The sequence below is a fragment of the Anguilla anguilla genome, chromosome 11, assembly GCF_013347855.1.
Source record: "Anguilla anguilla isolate fAngAng1 chromosome 11, fAngAng1.pri, whole genome shotgun sequence".
Lineage (NCBI taxonomy): Eukaryota > Metazoa > Chordata > Actinopteri > Anguilliformes > Anguillidae > Anguilla > Anguilla anguilla.
Window position 1 is genome coordinate 44,267,165 of NC_049211.1, and position 19,904 is coordinate 44,287,068.

Consider the following 19,904-nt stretch of genomic DNA (forward strand, 5'->3'; position numbering starts at 1 on the left):
AGCACAGAGAGCACCGGCTGGAGAGTACAGAGAGCACAGGCTTGAGAGCACAGGATAGAGTGCAGGCTAGGGAGCACAAGATAGAGAGCACAGGACAGAGCGCAGGCTAGAGAGCGCAGAGCACAGGATAGAGAGCACAGAGCACAGGACAGAGCGCAGGCTAGAGAGCGCAGGTTAGGCTCAGGGTCTTTGGCTGTGGGGCGCTCTCTAAATGAGGAGGTCCCAGTCACCTCGTCCTGCGGGGCCACTTTAAAGCGCCCGTTCCTGATGGGGAAGCCGCTGCCGAACTCCTTAGACGCGATGTCAGCGCCGTACTCCACAGTCACGTCCTCCTCGATAGTGCTCACCAGCCGCCAGAACTCCTTCTCCACCAGCTCTGTGGGGACCATCTGAGAGACGCACACAGACACACACAGACATGCAGACACACACACAGACACACACACGCACGCGCAGACACAAACACACACACACAGATTATATATAAATTATAATATAAATTACATTATATTACATTACCGGCATTCAGCAGACGTGACTAACACACCTTTATACATGGCATTTACATTGCATCTATTCATACAGCTGGATATATACTGGAGCAATGCAGCTGAAGTACCTTGCTCAAGGGTACAACAGCAGTGTCCTACCTGGGAATCGAACCTGTGACTTTTAGGTTACAAGACCAGTTCCTCACCCATTATACTACACTGCCACCCAAGAGACACACACACGCACACACACGCACACGCACACGCACACAGGCAGACAAGCGTGGTCACGTCACCCCTCACTTCGATCAGACAAGAGACCGAGTTAGCATTAGCATTAGCAAGCTCCAGTGAAACCAGCACTTACGTGGACTGGCATATTGAAGTAATCGGATTTGAAGGAGTCTGCCATCTCTCCAAATGCGCGCAGAGAGTAGTCTCTATACGCCTGCTCAAAGCCAAAGGCCTCCTGGGGCTTGCTGCACTCCTGGGGGGGGGGGGGAGGCAAGGGTGGGTGGTGAGAAAGGCTGTCACACCCAGAATGTCACATCCCTGATCGCTAAAGCAATGAGGAGGTCTACGAGTGCGTCATCACAGCGGGAAGAACACAAAGCCTGCGGGTAACCAGACAGGTGCAGCGAGGAGAAGGTGATTTTGTTCTCTCTCCAAGCAGCAGGTACTCGGCTGCAAGCAGCTCTGGTGTTCATTGTGGCGGTAAGCTGCTCGTGCCTCCATGTTTATCTGGTGCGCAGTGGGAGCATGACCCCGCCCTTCATTAGCGTCTCCAGTCTGTATCTGCCGGCCCCTGGGACGCAAGGGACGCTGGGAAGGGCTGAGGACACGCTAATTACTTAGACAGAGACAGATTTTAAGAGTTTGCTACTAACCATAAAAAATTGAGGTATGTTCTTTGACACATAAGCTGCTGGGGGCCGGTAAAATCATGAACACTGTGTTATATAACTGCGGTTTTAATGTTGTGTGGTGCAGTCCTGTGTTTTGTGCCGTGTAGTTGCTTGGCCAGGGCTCCCGATGGAGACAGACGCGCATCTCAAAGGGGGGGGTGTAGGGTACCTGAGCCAAACATCTGGGGCACCTCCAGTCTCCCTTGGGGACCTCCTGGAGGGGCGGGATCAGACAGAAGGTGTGGTAGCTGTCATCGCAGCCATCACACAGGAGTAGGCGGTCCTCGTCGCTGCCACTGCCGCACACCAGACACACGTACAGGTCCACCTGCGGGGGGGGGGAGGAACCAGGCCTGTTAGGCACTGTAACCACCGAAACACACACACGCACGCACGCACGCACACAAAACCCATTCCACACACACACACACACGCGCACACCCATATGCACAGACGCACGCACAAATCACCTCCTCTCACACAGACAAACACAGCCCTACACACACCAGCAAACACACACACGTACACACACACACATGCATACAATATGGACAAACGTACACACACACGCAGACACATAATAGTCCGAGAAGCAAAGCGTTTGCTTATTCACAGTTCTACAGCAGTGGGTGGGGCGGGGGGGGTAGCGCGACTGTGTAACTCCCTCGTGTTATGGAACGGGGAGGGGGGGGGGGGGGTCTGTGGGACCCAGAAACAGCAGGACGCGTTGTGAGCCCATTAAAGCGCCCCATCCCTGCTCTCAAATTACCACCAGAGGGGCCCCCGTACACAGCAGCGCCGGCCCGGGGGATGCTGGGAGCTTCCAGCTCAGAAACCAATAACAAAGCAGCGCTCAGTGAGGGAAGCTAACGAGAGTCACGAGCCGTCCGTACCGCGCGTGGACCCAGCCGCTCGATTAGTCTCAGCCTCCTACGCTACAAACACCCGCTTCTTCTAGCAGAGGCTCGCTGTTGGCTTACAGGCATCCTCACAGACACACGGGCCTCTTATAGTCTCAGATAAAGGGGATGATGGGACAGTACCGTCTCACAGGGCAGGCGTCTCTCCCCCCAGTTAAGGGCAGTGGATCTGGAAGTCCACACCTACTATACTCACGACAGGGGCGTTTCTCTTAGAGCGCAGCTTGGCTTTGTCCGCTTCGGTCATCAGGTCCTTACTCTCCACTGCCTCCTGCTTCACCTGAACGGGAATCTCTTTCTCTGCAAGGACAGAGAGCAGTTAGCCTCAGGGAACCGCTGCAATTCCGCATTCCGCCATCGACACACTGCGCAACACTCGTCCAAGCCAGAAATGTGAAGCCTGTTTACACAGCTGAGCTACTCAGCTGTTGCACCTTGGCTCAAGGGTGACACAGCTGAACTCCTGCCCTGGGAACTGAACCAGCAACCTCTGAGTCGTACGCCTGGTTCCCAAAGCGCTTGACCCCGCGGTCGCGGTCGCGCCCGCCCGCCCGCCGGGCTCAGACTGGCTTACCCGGCTCCGGCTTGGCCACGAATGAGCCCATCCTCCTGCGCAGATTGGGCCTGTTCTCACTCGGCTCGCCCGGCTCGGCCTTCACACAGCCCCCCTGTGAGAGAGGAAGCCGTCTGCTCAGAGAACACCTCGACTAAGCCCCGCCCACGGCTACCCTAACCCCTCCCACCTAACACCTCAACTAAGCCCCGCCCACAGCTACCCTAACCCCTCCCACCTAACACCTCAACTAAGCCCCGCCCACAGCTACCCTAACCCCTCCCACCTAACACCTCAACTAAGCCCCGCCCATGGCTACCCTAACCCCTCCCACCTAACACCTCAACTAAGCCCCGCCCATGGCTACCCTAACCCCTCCCACCTCAACTAAGCACTGCCCACCGCTACCCTAAGCCCTCCCACCTCAACTAAGCCCCGCCCACAGCTACTCTAACCCCTCCCACCTAACACCTCAACTAAGTCCCGCCCACGGCTACCCTAACCCCTCCCACCTCAACTAAGCACCGCCCACACTACCCTAACCCCTCCCACCTCAACAAAGACCTGCCCACAGCTACCCTAACCCCTCCCACCTAACGCCTCAACTAAGCCCGGCCCACAGCTACCCTAACCCCTCCCACCTCAACTAAGCCCGGCCCACAGCTATCCTAACCCCTCCCACCTCAACTAAGCCCCGCCCACAGCTATCCTAACCCCTCCCACCTCAACTAAGCCCCGCCCACGGCTACCCTAACCCCTCCTACCTAACACCTCAACTAAGCCCCACCCACAGCTCTCCTAACCACTCCCACCTCAACTAAGCCCCACCCATGGCTACCCTAACCCCTCCCACCTAACACCTCAGCTAAGCCCCGCCCACAGCTACCCTAACCCCTCCCACCTAACACCTAAACTAAGCCCTGCCCACAGCTACCCTAACCCCTCCCACCTAGTGCGCTGCCTGGGAGGGCAGTGGTTGTTTGTTCGTTTGTACGCTGGGCCCATGCAAGTATGCATGGCACATGACTTCACCCATCTCTGAACTGCATCGAAGATAAATGATGTAGAATCTGTAAGTCGCTCTGGATTAGAGCGTCTGCTTAATGCCTGTAATGTAATAAATCAGGCCATGTAATGGGGTGCTAACTATGTCGCTTACTAGCAACAGCTGTACTGTACCAGTATAAGAGCTGGAAATGATGATGCACCAAACGATTTGAAGAGCAGGACACTGACGTGTCAAGGCAAGTGTCTGTTTTTTTTTCCTTCTTCATAGTGCACAGATGACGTGTAACTTGTGCCCTCCCAGACCACATTCACCCGTTTGAACAACATAAAAATGTGTTTCACTTGAATCTGGTGGATACCCTGACGAAGGCACCAGTTTACAGTTTTTCCCAATTTTCTGTTCCGGTGTGCATGAGCATCTGTGTTTGGTGCATTTGGTGTCTGGGGCAGTGCTGGTGAAAAGTGCACTGTGTCTGGTGTGTGGAACTGCGCTGGTGTAAAGTGCTCAGTGTTTGGTATGTGAAGCTGCACTGGTGTAAAGTGCACTGTGTTTGGTGTGTGTAACTGCGCTGGTGTAAAGTGCTCTGTGTTTGGTATGTGAAGCTGCACTGGTGTAAAGTGCTCTGCTTAGTGTGTGGAGCTGTGCTGGTGTAAAGTGCTCTGTGTTTGGTGTGTCTGGTGTATTGAGCTATGCTGGTGTAAAGTGCTCTGTGTTTGGTGTGTGGAGCTGTGCTGGTGTAAAGTGCTCTGTGTTTGGTATGTGAAGCTGCACTGGTGTAAAGTGCTCTGCTTAGTGTGTGGAGCTGTGCTGGTGTAAAGTGCTCTGTGTTTGGTGTGTCTGGTGTATTGAGCTATGCTGGTGTAAAGTGCTCTGTGTTTGGTGTGTGGAGCTGTGCTGGTGTAAAGTGCTCTGTGTTTGGTGTGCTCGGTGTGTGGAGCTATGCTGGTGTAAAGTGCTCTGTGTTTGGTGTGTGGAGCTGTGCTGGTATTAAGTGCTCTGTGTTTGGTGTGTGGAGCTGTGCTGGTGTAAAGTGCTCTGTGTTTGGTGTCTGGTGTATTGAGCTATGCTGGTGTAAAGTGCTCTGTGTTTGGTGTGTGGGGTTAGGGTTGCGTAAAGTGCTCTGTTTAGTGTGTGGGGTTAGGGTTGTGTAAGGTGCTCTGTTTGGTGTGTGGGGTTAGGGTTGTGTAAAGTGCTCTGTGTTTGGTGTTAGGTGTGTGGGGTTTGGGTTGCATAAAGTGCTCTGTTTGGTGTGTGGGGTTAGGGTTGTGTAAAGTGCTCTGTGTTTGGTGTGTGGAGCTGCACTGGTGTAAAGTGCTCTGTGTTTGGCATTAGGGTTGTGTAAAGTGCTCTGTGTTTGGTGTGTGGGGTAGGGTTGTGTAAAGTGCTCTGTGTTTGGCATTAGGGTTGTGTAAAGTGCTCTGTGTTTGGTGTGTGGGGTTAGGGTTGTGTAAAGTGCTCTGTGTTTGGTGTGTGAGGTTAGGGTTGTGTAAAGTGCTCTGTGTTTGGTGTGTGAGGTTAGGGTTGTGTAAAGTGCTCTGTGTTTGGTGTGTGAGGTTAGGGTTGTGTAAAGTGCTCTGTGTTTGGTGTGTGGGGTTAGGGTTGTGTAAAGTGCTCTGTGTTTGGTGTGAGGTTAGGGTTGTGTAAAGTGCTCTGTGTTTGGTGTGTGGGGTTAGGGTTGTGTAAAGTGCTCTGTGTTTGGTGTGAGGTTAGGGTTGTGTAAAGTGCTCTGTGTTTGGCGTGTGGGGTTAGGGTTGTGTAAAGTGCTCTGTGTTTGGCGTGTGCGGGCAGGGTGGTGAGCGCACACCTCGGCTCTCATGCGCTTGGCTCGGCGGGCGAGGGTGCAGCTCTCGCTGGGCTGCACACACTGTCTCTGGGCCAGGTCATGAGGCTTGTATTCCCTGTCCCCGCTGTCGCCGGGCAGACCAGGCTTCTGGACACACTGAAGGGGGGACAGTCGGCGTGACAACGGGGCGTCAGTCACCATGTACTCCACTTCCGTGAAAATCTCCCAACCAAATGAGGTAAAATCATAACGCAACCACCTCAGGAAAGAATAATTTTGTGTTGAATATTGCTGACGACAAATGTTTTCCTTAAAATACTCAGTAATCTACAAGAACTTTCCTGGTGGCTAAAGGCTCAGAGTATTTCAAAGAAAGTATACAAAACACAAGCGACTCTGATGATCAGAGCAAACAACTGTTGATGGGCTCCCGAAATATATGACGCAATGTTGTGCTGCTTATTTGACTAATCTACTCTGCACACAGATTGGAGATGGAAGCAGATTCAGCGATTCCACAAAATGCACAACAGTTCCCATCACCTGCCTGAACACATCAGTGTGAGTGGACACTCGCACTGCAGGAGAGGATATTAAAAGTGGCAAAACATCCTCATGCAAACAGAAAAAATAAATCTGAGACGCCTTTCGGTTCTGTGAACTAATCGACTGGAACCCTTTATTTCACTGCAGATTTGTGAGAATTACTGTGCCGTTAGAGCGAGTTAATGTGGAAAACATTCAGCTAACAGAGAGACATCACAGAGGTAATGTGTTTAATGGATAAGGGGAACAGCAGGATTCACGGTATTAAAACCAGACGAATGAACACACAGCCCCACGGAGCCCAGAATCTAACATTACAGCAGTCCTTTACCCACAATTCCACCAACTGCAAGGCCGACACACCAAGCCCCGAGAACCGCAGTGTCAATTAACTTGTGCTTCCACATGGCTGAGGTTGACTTTAAAAACAAAATTTAAAAGAGTGGGGGCTTTGGACAAAAAAAGGAATTTGTGCTACAATGTGCTTCTCTGTGTGACCCGACTTAATTTTTTTGACCTTGCAGGGTCACGACACAAAGTGGTGGTTAGGGTTGGGGGGTGGTTGGGGGTGGCGCGGGGCAAGCCGGAGCAAAGGCAGGTTCTGTTTAGGAGAGAGTACCCAGAGTGCCCGTCACCTCAGGGGATCTCACACGGAGGTCTGGGGCTGCACTGACTAGGGAGGAAGATGAGGCAGGATGCAGTGCTAAAGTCAGGCACTGCACAGGTGGGTGACCAGAGTACAAAACGTGCACAGACACACACACTGCATGGAGCAACGGGCCTCAGCATGGAGCAACGGGCCTCAGCATGGAGCAACGGGCCTCAGCATGGAGCAATGGGCCTCAGCATTAGGCAACTGCATTAAGGAATGTGAACAGAAGCACAGCCAAGACTGCCTCAACCACTTTAGCAGGTCCGCCTACAGCAGTGATGAGACCGAGGTTTCCTGGATCTCATGGAGGGTGGTGCTCCAATCACCATGGAGGGTGGAGCTACAATCACCTTGTTTGTTGGACCAATCAAAAAGCTGAAAAAATGACTGGCTGATAATCGTGACTCACTGACCATCAATGGTAAGCTCCACCCATTTTGTTGGCATGAAACCTTGGTGTCTCATCACTAGCTTACAGGCATATTTTTGCCATTAAGAGGCAAAACAAAATTGTTTTTTTAACCTTGAGGGAGCCTGGGCAGGTGGGCTACTGAGACAGTGCTGTTCTAATCTAGTTCTACTAGATTAAAAACAAAGACTGACAACCATTCTGATTCTGTGAGCCTTTTTTGACACATCCCCAGCTAAGGCCACAATGTGGTTGGCCACATTTTGATGTCCCTGGGGTGAGTACCCTGGGAGCAGACGTACCTTTTCCAGATCTGGAGCGGCCATTAAACTCATCAGCTTGGAGGATACCTCAGGTGCCTAATGCGAGAGAGAGCTTGGAAAGTTACACAGTAATTCCTGTGGCCTCCAGGACAGAGACAACTGATTAATTAAATGTTCCATGTGTCATTTCACTGTGATGGTTGTGCACCACAATTTTGATCTAAAAAAAAATCACAGCATGATCAAACTTCCTGCCACATATTAATCTAAATTAGAAACTTTGAAAAACTATTTCCTCAGCATCCTATAAATTACACAGTGGAATTTGAAAAATTTGTAGCCATAACCTTAATTTTGTTTTCTAGGTATGTTTAAAAAAAAAAAGTGTTTTTATTTTTATTTATTTATTTTTTTTTTTAACAAAACTGACACAACAAGCAAAGCAAGAATACAACACACAACATTTCTCAGGTTATCCAGCGTTTCAGTAACAGCCATTTTATTTGAGCACATTCCAAACACGCCTCCTTCATGCGACAATGCTGCCGCTGCCCTGGGTGCATGTTTGCGGTATCTGGCTCAACAGGCAGTGAGGTAAGCTTTACCAGGAAGCTCAGTGCACCATCTGCCAACGCGTCAGGAGCAGCGGCTGTAGCGCGAGGGAGGGCGTGGGGGGGTGTGTCTGTGTGTGTGTGTGTGTGTGGGGGGGGGGGGGGGGGGGGGGGAGACACACACGCACCAGAAGGTTGGCTCCGGACTGGAACAGGTTGTAAGGATACAGGATCCTCTCATAGTGAGCACGCAGATGCGAGCCCACGGCCTTGCCAGGAGCAAAGCCCATCCTCAGGGCGATCTTCGTCCACCGTCTCTCTCGACAAACCAAGTCGAAGCCACCTTCGTCCGCCACCAGCTGGGAAACGGAGAAAGACAGCAGTGGAGCACCGGGTACAAACGCACCTCCCGTCAGCTCTGAGCCCCCTGCCGGTGTCCCTCAGTCCTCAGATCGCCAAAAACAACGCTAACCCTAACCTCACAGTCACATGGGGTCCCCAACCAACTCCACCTGGTGTTCAGTTAGGAGACGTTTAGGAGGCTCTGACACTTTTGCTTGGAGGGTTTTTTAGTACTTGTGTATATTTACCCTGTAGATGAGAAAGCTCTTTACGAGACGAAGGTTTTACACAGCTACAACAGATTTATTTAATTCACCCATGAATACCATTTGGTTTAATCCCCCTTGAAACTTCAGTACGCATTATATACAGAAAAAAGACTTCAGTAACTGTCCTCTTATTGCGTAGGTTTAACGGCCGTGAGTCCTGCCCCAAGAACAGAAGAACCACAAACCTTGTTCAGCTGATAGAGATCCAGGATTTTCCGCTCCACATGAGGAATTTTAAGTGTGCATCCCTGTAGCTCCCAGAACTTGGCAATCTGATCCAGGAAGTTCAGTCTGACTCTAGTCTGAGCCTGTAACACAGGAGGAGGAAACATTGAGAAGAGACAACCAAAGCCTTAATGCACCTTCAAACCGCCACACGAGATACCGCCACACAAACAAATGATTTGCTCCCCTCTTTCACGTGGTCCCCAGTTTGACAGAGGAGAGGCTCCTCGTGTTGCACGCAAGTCGCAAGCAGATTTCCTGCTGACCGGCCCGTCCTCCAGTGACCTTTGACCTTACTCTGCAATTGATCCCCGTGACCCATTATAGTGGGGGACAATACACCCCTGCCGTCCGCTGCTCACGAGACCGTCTCAGCCTCAGTCCCCATTATCACAGGAACACAAACGCAGCCCACACCCGTGCCCCAGCAGGGAATGAGAGATGAAGATGACTCGCCTCCAGTTCGTTGAGTCTCTGTATTCGCGGGGTGAAATGCAGCTTGTCCACATCGCAAGCAAATGGAGGCTGCCAGTCCTGGAAGAAGAACAAAAGGCATCCAGACAAGTGAATGAGCAAGAGCGGGCTTCTTGAAAACTCACTGCAGTACACCAATCAGTATAGAAGACTCAGCCACCCACCCAATACTGCTGCATATGCAATTCCTTTTATTTGTCCCATTTAAAAGTATTTATTGTGGAGAGGCTATTGTGATACCCTGAGAAAAGGAGCTGCAGTGTTTGTTAATTAATTTTCCCTAGAAGCACCGCCCAACCTAGTGTGATGTTAAAGACCCTAACCCACCACTTTTTCCCCTGACTTCTGAAGTGTTCATTAAACCACAAGAGAGGAAAAAGATTTATTTCCTTTTCCATGTGAAGGATGACATTTCTAGGTCTGGCGCATGCTGTCGGTTGTGTAATGTACACTCGTTTCAACTTCACTTCCGACTGACAAATGTAAATGGCTGCGTTACTCATTTAGAACCGGCAGAATAAAAAGATGCTTCCTATCACAGTGCTTGCTTCCTCCGGTTCTTTATCCCAAACCTGAAACTGTTTTGAATGGTCCCTGTACTACTTAAAAATCACTATATGAGAACACAGCCTAGAGCCCAGAAGGCACAATGGACTGCAGGTTTATTTTCATTGCTGCCGCGGTATGTTGGTTTCTAACGGGATTGAGGCCGAGTCCTCCCTGGCCTTCAGCATACGCGAGGCTTCAGCACACGCACCGCACCAGCAAGCAAACACTTCAAACGCACAAACGCAGGAAAGCCCTGCCGGACAGAGCAGGCCTGTGAGCACGCAGCAGTGGAATCTGGGAGATCCGGATTTGACGTGCGGCATTCCATCGGCATCTCTGAAATGAGAGTGAGCGCCGCCGCCTCACAACGGAAAAGGGCGAGGCTTACACCCGTCGGGCTGGATTACGAGAACCAATTATACACCTTTCTGGATACAAAACAAGAAACTTCTGTCTAAGTGAACGTATTACAAACGTGGTAAAATCATGAATAACAAATCCCAAACACAACTGACACAGCATCTGAAATACCAAGCACCATTTCAGAATTTACAAAATGTGAAAACAATATGCACCAATCTCAAAGGCGTCTGATGTCTATCTATCATAACACACAATATGGAACCTGTCCTATATCCATACACATGCGAAGAGAAGGAATTAGCCTACATCCTGACTTAAACATCTTTTAGCCACGACACAATCTGTGGCATAAAATGGGTGGTGTCCGATCAAAAAGATGGCCACATCAGTTTATTTGTCTTCCCTGGCTATCGAAACAAGCCCCAGGGCAGAAGCCTGCAGAGCAGACGCCACAAATGAGCAAAAACGCTCCCTTCACACACAGCCAAACAACTGCTTGTTTGGCTGTGTGTGAAGGGAGCGTTTTTGCTGGGATGGGGCCTCAAGCATAAGCTACCTAGCAGGTAGAGGTGGGAGCAGAGGTGGACCGCACACATGCAGGGCAGTGTTTGGGAGCAGAGGTGGACCGCACACATGCAGGGCAGTGTTCGGGAGCAGAGGTGGACCGCACACATGCAGGGCTGTGTTTGGGAGCAGAGGTGGACCGCACCCATGCATCACTGTATCCTGGTGGACTGCACTGCTATGACTGAGAGGTCAAGACACCGGTAACAGAGTGATAGCATTACATTACATTACAGGCATTTAGCCTAACTTACACAACTTTTTTTTACATAGCATTTTACATTTTATCCATTTATACAGCTGGATATATACTGAAGCAATTCCGGTTAAGTACTTGCTCAAGGGTACAACGGCAGTGTCCTTACCCGGGAATCGAACCTGCGACCTTTCGGTTACGAGCCCAGTTCCTTACCCACTGTGCTACACTCCGTCCTGCTGTTTCTTGAGGAAATGCCTCAAACCTCAAAAGGACAGTGACATGGTTCAGGTAAATGCGGGTGGGAGGCCCAATCTGAACCATCTGGGACATTAAGCATCTGCTGAACCCTGGGGTCTCCAGTCAAGGCCATTTAACATGGCTGTCGCACAAAAAAAAAAAAAAGAGTCAGCGCTGTCACTCAAGGGGGTGCAGGGTTGCAGCCATTCATCCAACCAGTAGATGGCGTTTTGGCTACACCCACTCCCCTTCAGAGCAGACGGAGGAGCCGTTTATGAAACAGTAGCCCTCAGTCAAATGCTGCCCTGTATGTGCACAGCTATAAAACAGCCAAAAAACAAAACAAAAGTGAAACAATGACAACGACAGAACAATGTCCATATGAAAGGACAAATCGATTCAGTTTATGGCACCCAACTTCATTCTCCCATTCTCAGAAAACAAAATCACAAGTCGTTATCTCAATTATTTAAAAACAAATTAAAAGTTGAAAGACTAATAATAGACGCTGTAATTCAAGAATATACAATATACAAACTTCATTTTAAATTGGTCATTTGAGTGGCCATTTTGCCAAAAACAAATAATCCAGTCTAAAGCTTCTTTGACATTGGCAGTGTTCACAAACGGCCAAAAGGATGATCGCGAAAAGGGGGACATTAGACCGTCAAATGGCACCAACTGCAGGTGATTCCAGGTCACACCCCCCACCCCCCCACCCAACCCGACCCAGAGCCAACGCTTTACCTGGGCACGCCACCTAAGATTACCCCTACCTGCCCCCCAGAGCCAGCGCTCTACCTGGGCATGCCACCCAAGATCACTCCTACCCCAAAACCATATACGTCTCAGAACCAGTGTGCAATCGTAGAGACCTGCTACATTCATACCTACCAAACAAATGCAGTTTAGACATACAAACATTCAGCTACCAGTAGCTTTAGTTCGTTGTTAGCAGCACTTGAAGTGGAAAAAAAAATCAGTGCCAATACTCGTAATAGCAGAACGTATCCTGGTACCGCATACTGGTCAGTTCCATTCGTCCACTTAAAGCACTGGCTGGCTACCTTATGATGAAAGTCTTGTATTACATGTTCGATAATAAAAGTATTATTGTTGTATCATAACTAAATCCTTCTCTGCGTGCTTTAAAATAACTTTAATAACTATTCACTGAAACAATTTGCAATTGTTTACATTATTTAGGCTAAATTATTATTTAAATATTTTTTTATTTTGGGCCCATTCACATCAAGATAGTGTTAAGGTCCCATCGACCATATGACTAATAATATAACCTACATGTTTGATAACCTCATTCATACTACCAGTATAGCACATTAGTTCTGCAGCATATGAAATTTCACTCGTTGGAAACGTTTTGGAAAGTTCAGCATTAAATTGCATACATAAATGAAATTACTGGAGCTTTCTTACAAAGTAGAGCCATGATGACATTCTTCATATTGATGGACTTTTCTTTACAGTTTATTATGATTTTCTTTGGTTTGATGATACTCATAAAATCGAGTTTGCAACTTAAGTATAAAGCAAATAAAACTATTCACAGCACAAAGTAAAGTGGGCATTGTAGCCTGCACCTATTGCTCACACCTTTGTCTACTGTTTGTAACCAACCAATTCTATAATTTACTAAAAAAATAACTTTAAAAAGTATGTAATAGGATGGGTCATCTATTCATGGCAGGAGGTAAAAAATAAATCATCCATTCACTCATTAATCTGAAGACCCAGGTCCTCGTAGCTTAATTTAGTCCTTCATTAATTTCTACACATTTAATAAACTTTGTTCCATTCTTGATCTATGTATATTACTAGTTTAGATTATCTTAACTCTCAGTATGCATAATGCACTATTCCACAAGCCTGATCACATTCATTTGTATTTACATACCTCAGCACCCTAGCGCAGTCAGGTATTACATGTGCAGCGTGAGCCCACGGGCCATAATATAATGACACTGTTGAGGAACCAACAGGGTACTTTGTTTCAGGACACAAGGCATTATTTATTTATTTAATTTTGTTATGCACCATGATACAAAGTCCATGATTGACCCCTTCTGACTCTCTGTCCACCCCCTTTTATCCTTTTCTAGCATTCCAAAATGAATCAGTGTTGCAGTGGCCATGTTATAATATCCTTGCATTTATATAGCACTTTTCCAAATGCTCAAAGTGCTTCATAGTGATGAAGGGGAACTCACCTCACCACCACCAACCCCTCTTGGTCAATCGGCCTTGAAAGTTACTCAGCTGTACCTTCGGTCATGACCAACGTCCATGCCAAATTTCAGCCTCTACTGTGGCCGCTACGGGGTGGGGAACTTTTTGTGGACCGACCGACCGACCAACCGACAGACAGACAGAGCTATAGAGCTGCGGTCGCAGCTAAAAACCATGTGTGTGACTCCAGGTGTGTCACGAATCTCTGCCTGGGGCGGTATAGTCATGAACGAAATGGGCAAGCGGTACCACCAAGGCAGTGTTCTTCTGTTGACCGTAACGCGTTTCTCTTAACCAAAATAACAAGAGTAATATCTAATTAACAAAAATAACCTAGTAAGTTAGTGCCATGTTCCTTTTTTCTCGTGCTGATGTATCCATGCATGTTAGCTAAACTAGCTAGCTCATAATAATCAGCAACGTTAAGTTCTAAGCCTCAATTTTTAATATAGTTTTGACATTGCTACAATTGGTAGTAACACATTGTATCATTTACTGATGATCAAACGACATTTTAAAATAATAAACCCAACAGTTCACACAAATATTCCAACATTTGTTTTCCAGAATTATTTAGTCACCGACATATAATTGCTTGTTTGCATGACAAACGATAGAAACGGCCCGTCTCAAACGCTTTCGATACACCTACTCTGGAGGATACCTTTCGTGTAGCCTAACTAACAGACCAATAGAAACTTTTTTGACACCTGCTTTTGACACCCCCTTTCTTTCGACACGGCCCGTACTCCGGTCCGCAGACAGTCCCTATCCGGGCTTTGAGTACTAGTAATTCCAAAGTGTATTCGGAATGTAAGGCAACTGTTCATTGAACAGGCAGTTGGATATGAAGTTGTCTGAATGCCAAAATGGCTCCTTATTACCACCACGTGACGTGATCCATATAAACTTGGTTATTATTTAAAATTTTACGGACACTGGCATTGTTATCAAGTTGTGTTATTTCCACATGACATGATGATTTGTTAAGGATTCACTTAAACAAGGTAAATCTGCTTCATCATAAATATCATTTATACTATCATTATCATTGATATCACAACCGAGCAATATTCCCAGACATCCTGCGTTATCTGGCTAATCATCTTTTCTCCTTCCCTGAAAATTCCTTCAGCTGATTCTTTCTTATTGTAAGATAATACGTCATCTTAAAAGGTATGACCAACGGAGTCATCTCACGGGAAACGCATGGCTTTTTTGCAAGACAGAACAGTGCCTGGGCCGGGTTTCATTTAACCCTGTACAGAACACAATGGTGCTGGGTCCTTATTGGGATCGATTAGGACCCAGCACCGTTGTAACCGATAGTAAAACATAAAAAATAACAAATATGTGCAGGGCGCAGAAATACTTAGCCTGTCCCTCAAATCATTTCAAGAGGTTTCCTAGCTCCAAATCTAATGAAACATCCGTCGTCACTAACACTCATTCTCACACACACCTGCGTGCACATACTAAATATTTCACCATTTACGTCAAGTTGCTTATACTTTGAGTAATGGGACCAACAAAGCCTGGCTACATCAAACAAAAATGTTTTTTTTCTTCTAACGAGGCTGAATTATGTCTCTCTGAATAACATGAGGCTAATAAATGCAGATCTTCACTGCCATCCAGAATTGACCCTATGCAAACTGACTTTCACATTAAACAAAAACTAAAATCAGTATCTAAAAAAACTCAAAATTCAGTACATTACACAATCATGCGCAAGTTCACTACACACCAAACTATGGCGTAGGCTAGCCTAAATTATGCAAACAAGTTCCAAATGCTGCAGCCGAAGAGACTAACACAAAAGCTATACATATCAAAATTCAAACCTCCTCAAGAGCACAATCAAAATAAATAGGCATTAATATCTTATTATTGAGTGAATCCGATGTCATTTTAAAGCACAGCGTCATAATCTTGCTTTAGGAACACTCATGCAGACATGCAATAATTATTTATTTTATTACAGTGGCCATGTTTGTAAGCACATCACCAGTTCTACTCCAATTCAAAGGAAGAGTGATTTCAAGAGTTCTACTTTGAAGGGCTTAATAACAGACTGTATGGAAACACAGTGGGAAAACAACGATTTAGCCCACAAATGTGAGTCTAACCTAGTCTTAAATCGTGCGCTATAATCCCAGTATAGACACACAAAATGGCCAGATGGAACACTCCATAGCCCCTGCTAACCACAAAGCCAACATGGAGGACAACACCCAAGAAAGGCCTGTTTGGTGGTTTTCTTCAACGTCAACTTTGTCCGCTTTTCCGTTGCTCTTGAAGTCCAATAAGACCAAATAAAACCCCCTGGGTTTTAAAAGCGCAAGAAATTAAACTACCAAACGTCTGCCACCGATTTCCAACCAGCCACTCGACACCGAGCTGGAGCCATTACGTTTTTTAAATAAAAAGTGACATGCTAAAGCCAAACGAAAGAGCCCTGGATTTAAAATATTACCATTAAAAATGTTAATACAATTTACAATACCATTTGTTTAACAGTCGTGTTTCGGGGGGGGGGGGGGGGAGTGGAAACATCAGAAAAATTGGACAGTTAAATTATTTTTCTTAATGAAATAAGTTTAGAATGAACGCTTGATATTTGTGATATACATCTGTATAAATTAATCAAATTGTTGCATTAATGTGCGGATTAGCTAGTTTCATTCGTGTACTTGGGTCGGTGCGTGAAATATCGCACGTACAATCGGTGGCGGTCGTTAGCTTGTTAGCTTTCACAACTTTGCCCGTTGCTAAACGGCATAGTTAAATGTACAGTAGTAATGGTATTTAATTAAACTATCGTAAATGGGCCAAGGCAAAGAGGGGACAATACTAGTAAGAATGTTAAGGAACACTACTTCTTGCGCAGACGTTTAAGGCACAAAATAGTCTGTACAAGAAATAGCTAACATCAACATACACTGCCAAGATTTAGGGCGCCTTTTCGGTCATTAAAAAACTCGATGGCATGCCAACTGGTTTGCAATAACACCGATACCCCCACCCAGTCACTAAACAAGTCCAGGACCACAAAAAGTGCGGTATGACACTAACATTAGACTAGTCCAGATGAACCAAAACTCAAATCAATTTTGGTAGACTTCAATTGTGGCTTACGTAATGTCAAAGTATTGCACACTCAATACCAATTGTGCACAATTTTCATCTGAAACTCAATTTCCTCACAAATAATGCCAAAGGCTTCGACCTGGTGGTGTTCAGATCGTCTCAAAATAGGATTAAGTACATTGATTCTTCAGTTAATTTTCATTCGCTAAATAATATGCTTGGGCGTCACTTGAAAACAACAGTTCTCGTAACACCAGTCTTCATACGCTATAAATGGACCCACCAGGTCGAAGTGACTGGCTAGCCAATATTACAAACTTATGTTAGACAGCTAGATCGCAGCCTATCAAGTTCGTTTGTTAGCTATATTGCTATCGTTAATTATAACATCAATATCACAGGACCAGCAAGCACGCAATCCCAAGTTATTGATAGCCTACACAATATTGGCTTGGCTAACCAGCTAAAGTATGCATACATCACATCGGTTTCATCTATTTACCAACAGACTATAGATAGTCTAAAGTTTGCTACCGGGTGTAGCGTTCTGGCTAAATAATAAATGTAAATTAGTAAGTGTGTCTCGTCGGTATAGCGTTTCAGCTGGAGTGTTGCTCGCTAACTAAGAACACTCGTTTAATTAGCTAGCTAGCTAGCAAAATGAATAAACAATGACAAAAAAGTGAGTTAAGTTAGCTAGCTGGATGGCTGGCTGTTCATTTCTCCCGACATACGAGTCAAATATCGGTTGATTCTCTAATTAAATAGCATATTGTCACCTGTCAGATAGTCATGATAATGTAGCTTACAAAATTTTAGTTCCCGCATTGCGTTTAGCCAAGTTAGATGGCCAACTCACTGGCTCTTCCTACCTGTAACTTGGTGCTAAACTAACTTTGACTAGTGTTTTAGCTACCAGAAGTAACGACATCATTATGTATTACCCTATTTTTACACAGTATATGGTATTGCCTTGCTCGCTACCCAGTTTCCAAGTAAGCTAGGTAGCCAAGGTAGCCTATTTTAGTCTGATTACATGTGGTCATCGAGACCATGGATTTTAAGCAAACGTTAGTTTGCTAAAAAAAAAACCTGTCGCTAACGTTAGAAAACTTCACCGCAGTTGCATAGCTAACTTACCATCATTCACCGGCATAACATGTCATTTTGTTAGCCAGACACCCAGGCAGTTGGCTGGTTAGCTTGCTCACTAGATACCAGTTTACCATTTATTTTTTTTAAATGAATGCAGCTTCTCAATACTGCTAATAACTCGCTTGTTCTCATGATGACACTTCCAACAATAACACAGACCAGGTCTTTCACTTTGTGTAGGATCTCATAACATTACATGTAAGTTTCTCGTTTTGTCAGTTGAGCTGTTCCTAGCGAAGAGAAAAGCAAGGAAGCTACATTTCTATTTCGTATAAGAGGCTTGCTTGTGCGACCAAAGCTCTTTTGCAAGCACACAAAAGAGGAGGCTTCTCTTAAGCCCCAAGCCGCCATATTGAAAACTTTTTGTTTTAAATAGCTATAAAAATATATCTAAAATTTTCCAAAATGTCTAAATAAATATAGACCAAGGGATTTAAGCTGAAGCCTCTTCTGACCCCGATGCACCTCTTGTCCGCACTCACCGGTGGCGGTCGGACCTTGCATATGCCCGTTTTCTCCGCTATAGGCCGTATTTTGTTGATAAAAGCAAAAGGGTCGGCAAATTCTTCCCAGCTAGGCTCGAAGACTGGGCATTCCGGGGGTGGAATGAACTCGTCGGGCCGAGGCTGGGTCATCGTGGTTGTCCGATCCCAAAGCGAAGAAATGATGGGTCGCTCGGTTGTAACCGGGTCAAACCTTAACGGTATCAGCTCAGCAGTCTGTGTCTTGCTGCCTAGCTATCCTTCCGACTCTTTAACGACGCTTCCCTTTAACTCAAACAATCAGTATCAACATTCTCGATCCCAGTCAAACGCACACAGCATCGTGAGAGGATTGTGCTAAGGCAGCAGCTACATCCGCCTCAGAAACTAGAGACCCACACTATAACAATTCTAAAATATTTTATTATAATCGAGCTTTATTTTAAAAAGGAAAACTCCAATTGCTCCCCATGCTTTACTTACCACAGGCCAGATATTAAAATTGTATTTTATTCGGGAAGGGGGTCAGTGGAAAAAACGATTGTCATTGAAACTTTCAGAATCTTTGTCAAGTTCATGTGGTTCAGTGCTGGGTTTTCCTCCTTTTGTAGCCTTTATCGCGAATTACACTTAGAAGTTGACATCTGTACTTATAATGGTGCGATTTTGCACTTTGAAAATATTTATAGTAACAATTTGCATAGTTTGCTACAATTTATTTATATTTTCCAAGAATCATTCGGTATTTGTCATTTATTTCTCCCCATGTATCACCCCCTGGTGTGTATTCTTAAAACGATAATGACGTTGAAGTACTGCGGTAGGCTACGTGTGATACGAGTGCTCACTATTTACAACAAAAATGGAGGACAGGACGGTCTGGGTTTCTACTGGCAAAGGAGACGCATAAAGCTATAATTGTGTGCATCAACTGAATTTGCCTCCAGTCTTCCGCAATGTTGGTGCAATTCAAATACGTTAAGGTTTATACACGGTATTGGTTTTCATGAAAATTTAATCTTTCTAAAGGAGAAAACTTAATTCTTTAATTGCTTAATTCCTTTCTTTATAAAACAAAAGCACAGATTAACTCCAGATTCTTGCTGTAATTCCACAGAATAGAACACATCAAAAAATGAAAACCTGCTAACTCGAATAAACGTGTTTCTTGTGTGCCGGTGTCCGTCGATCTTGTGGTAATCTTGACACAAAACTATTTTATTAGAACAGCCGTAGCTACTGAGCTATTCATGCGCTTCGATTATCTAAAATTACTGCTAATAACAGAAGTCGGGAAAAATAGCATTCATACGCCATTTTTGTCTGAATCATTAAAAATTGCCATTGTAGTTTCTACGAAAGATTTACTTGGGACATCAAGAAACGTTTCGTTATGCCATTTTGTACTGTTTACTTGCGCGGATGGATATGCTTCAGGTGACAGCTCACGGTGACCGGTACTTGTTCTTTAAATAGACTCTGTAGAGTTGCTGATTGGACATAGGTCCTATGAGTTAAAGGTGGGGGTGAAAGGAGGGGTTTGTAATAAACTCATTGTTAAAACCACGGATGGACGCGTAACCGAAGTGTCAACAGAACAAAACATATTGCGATTCAGAAAAGTCT

At 46.0% G+C, this 19,904-nt stretch overlaps 1 protein-coding gene across 3 annotated transcripts in view; it reads right to left on the reverse strand.

Moving 5' to 3' along the window:
• The window catches only part of kdm5bb (lysine (K)-specific demethylase 5Bb), a 41,939-nt gene extending 23,309 nt beyond the window's left edge, over positions 1-18,630 (reverse strand). For 2 of the 3 annotated variants that reach the window (XR_004761437.1, XM_035381500.1), the window contains exons 1-11: positions 18,279-18,629; positions 9,375-9,452; positions 8,879-9,001; positions 8,271-8,441; positions 7,571-7,627; positions 5,683-5,817; positions 2,891-2,984; positions 2,513-2,616; positions 1,566-1,724; positions 859-978; positions 231-389 (exon numbers count right to left, since the gene is read on the reverse strand). Coding sequence is in view for 2 of the 3 variants with exons in the window: in XM_035381500.1 (XP_035237391.1) it covers positions 231-389; positions 859-978; positions 1,566-1,724; positions 2,513-2,616; positions 2,891-2,984; positions 5,683-5,817; positions 7,571-7,627; positions 8,271-8,441; positions 8,879-9,001; positions 9,375-9,452; positions 18,279-18,431 (1,353 nt within the window). In the remaining variant the exon portion in view is untranslated. Of the gene's footprint in view, positions 1-230; positions 390-858; positions 979-1,565; positions 1,725-2,512; positions 2,617-2,890; positions 2,985-5,682; positions 5,818-7,570; positions 7,628-8,270; positions 8,442-8,878; positions 9,002-9,374; positions 9,453-18,278 lie in introns of all 3 variants that reach the window. The other variant, XM_035381501.1, reaches the window with a different exon arrangement.
• Between the last annotated feature and the right edge of the window lie 1,274 nt (positions 18,631-19,904).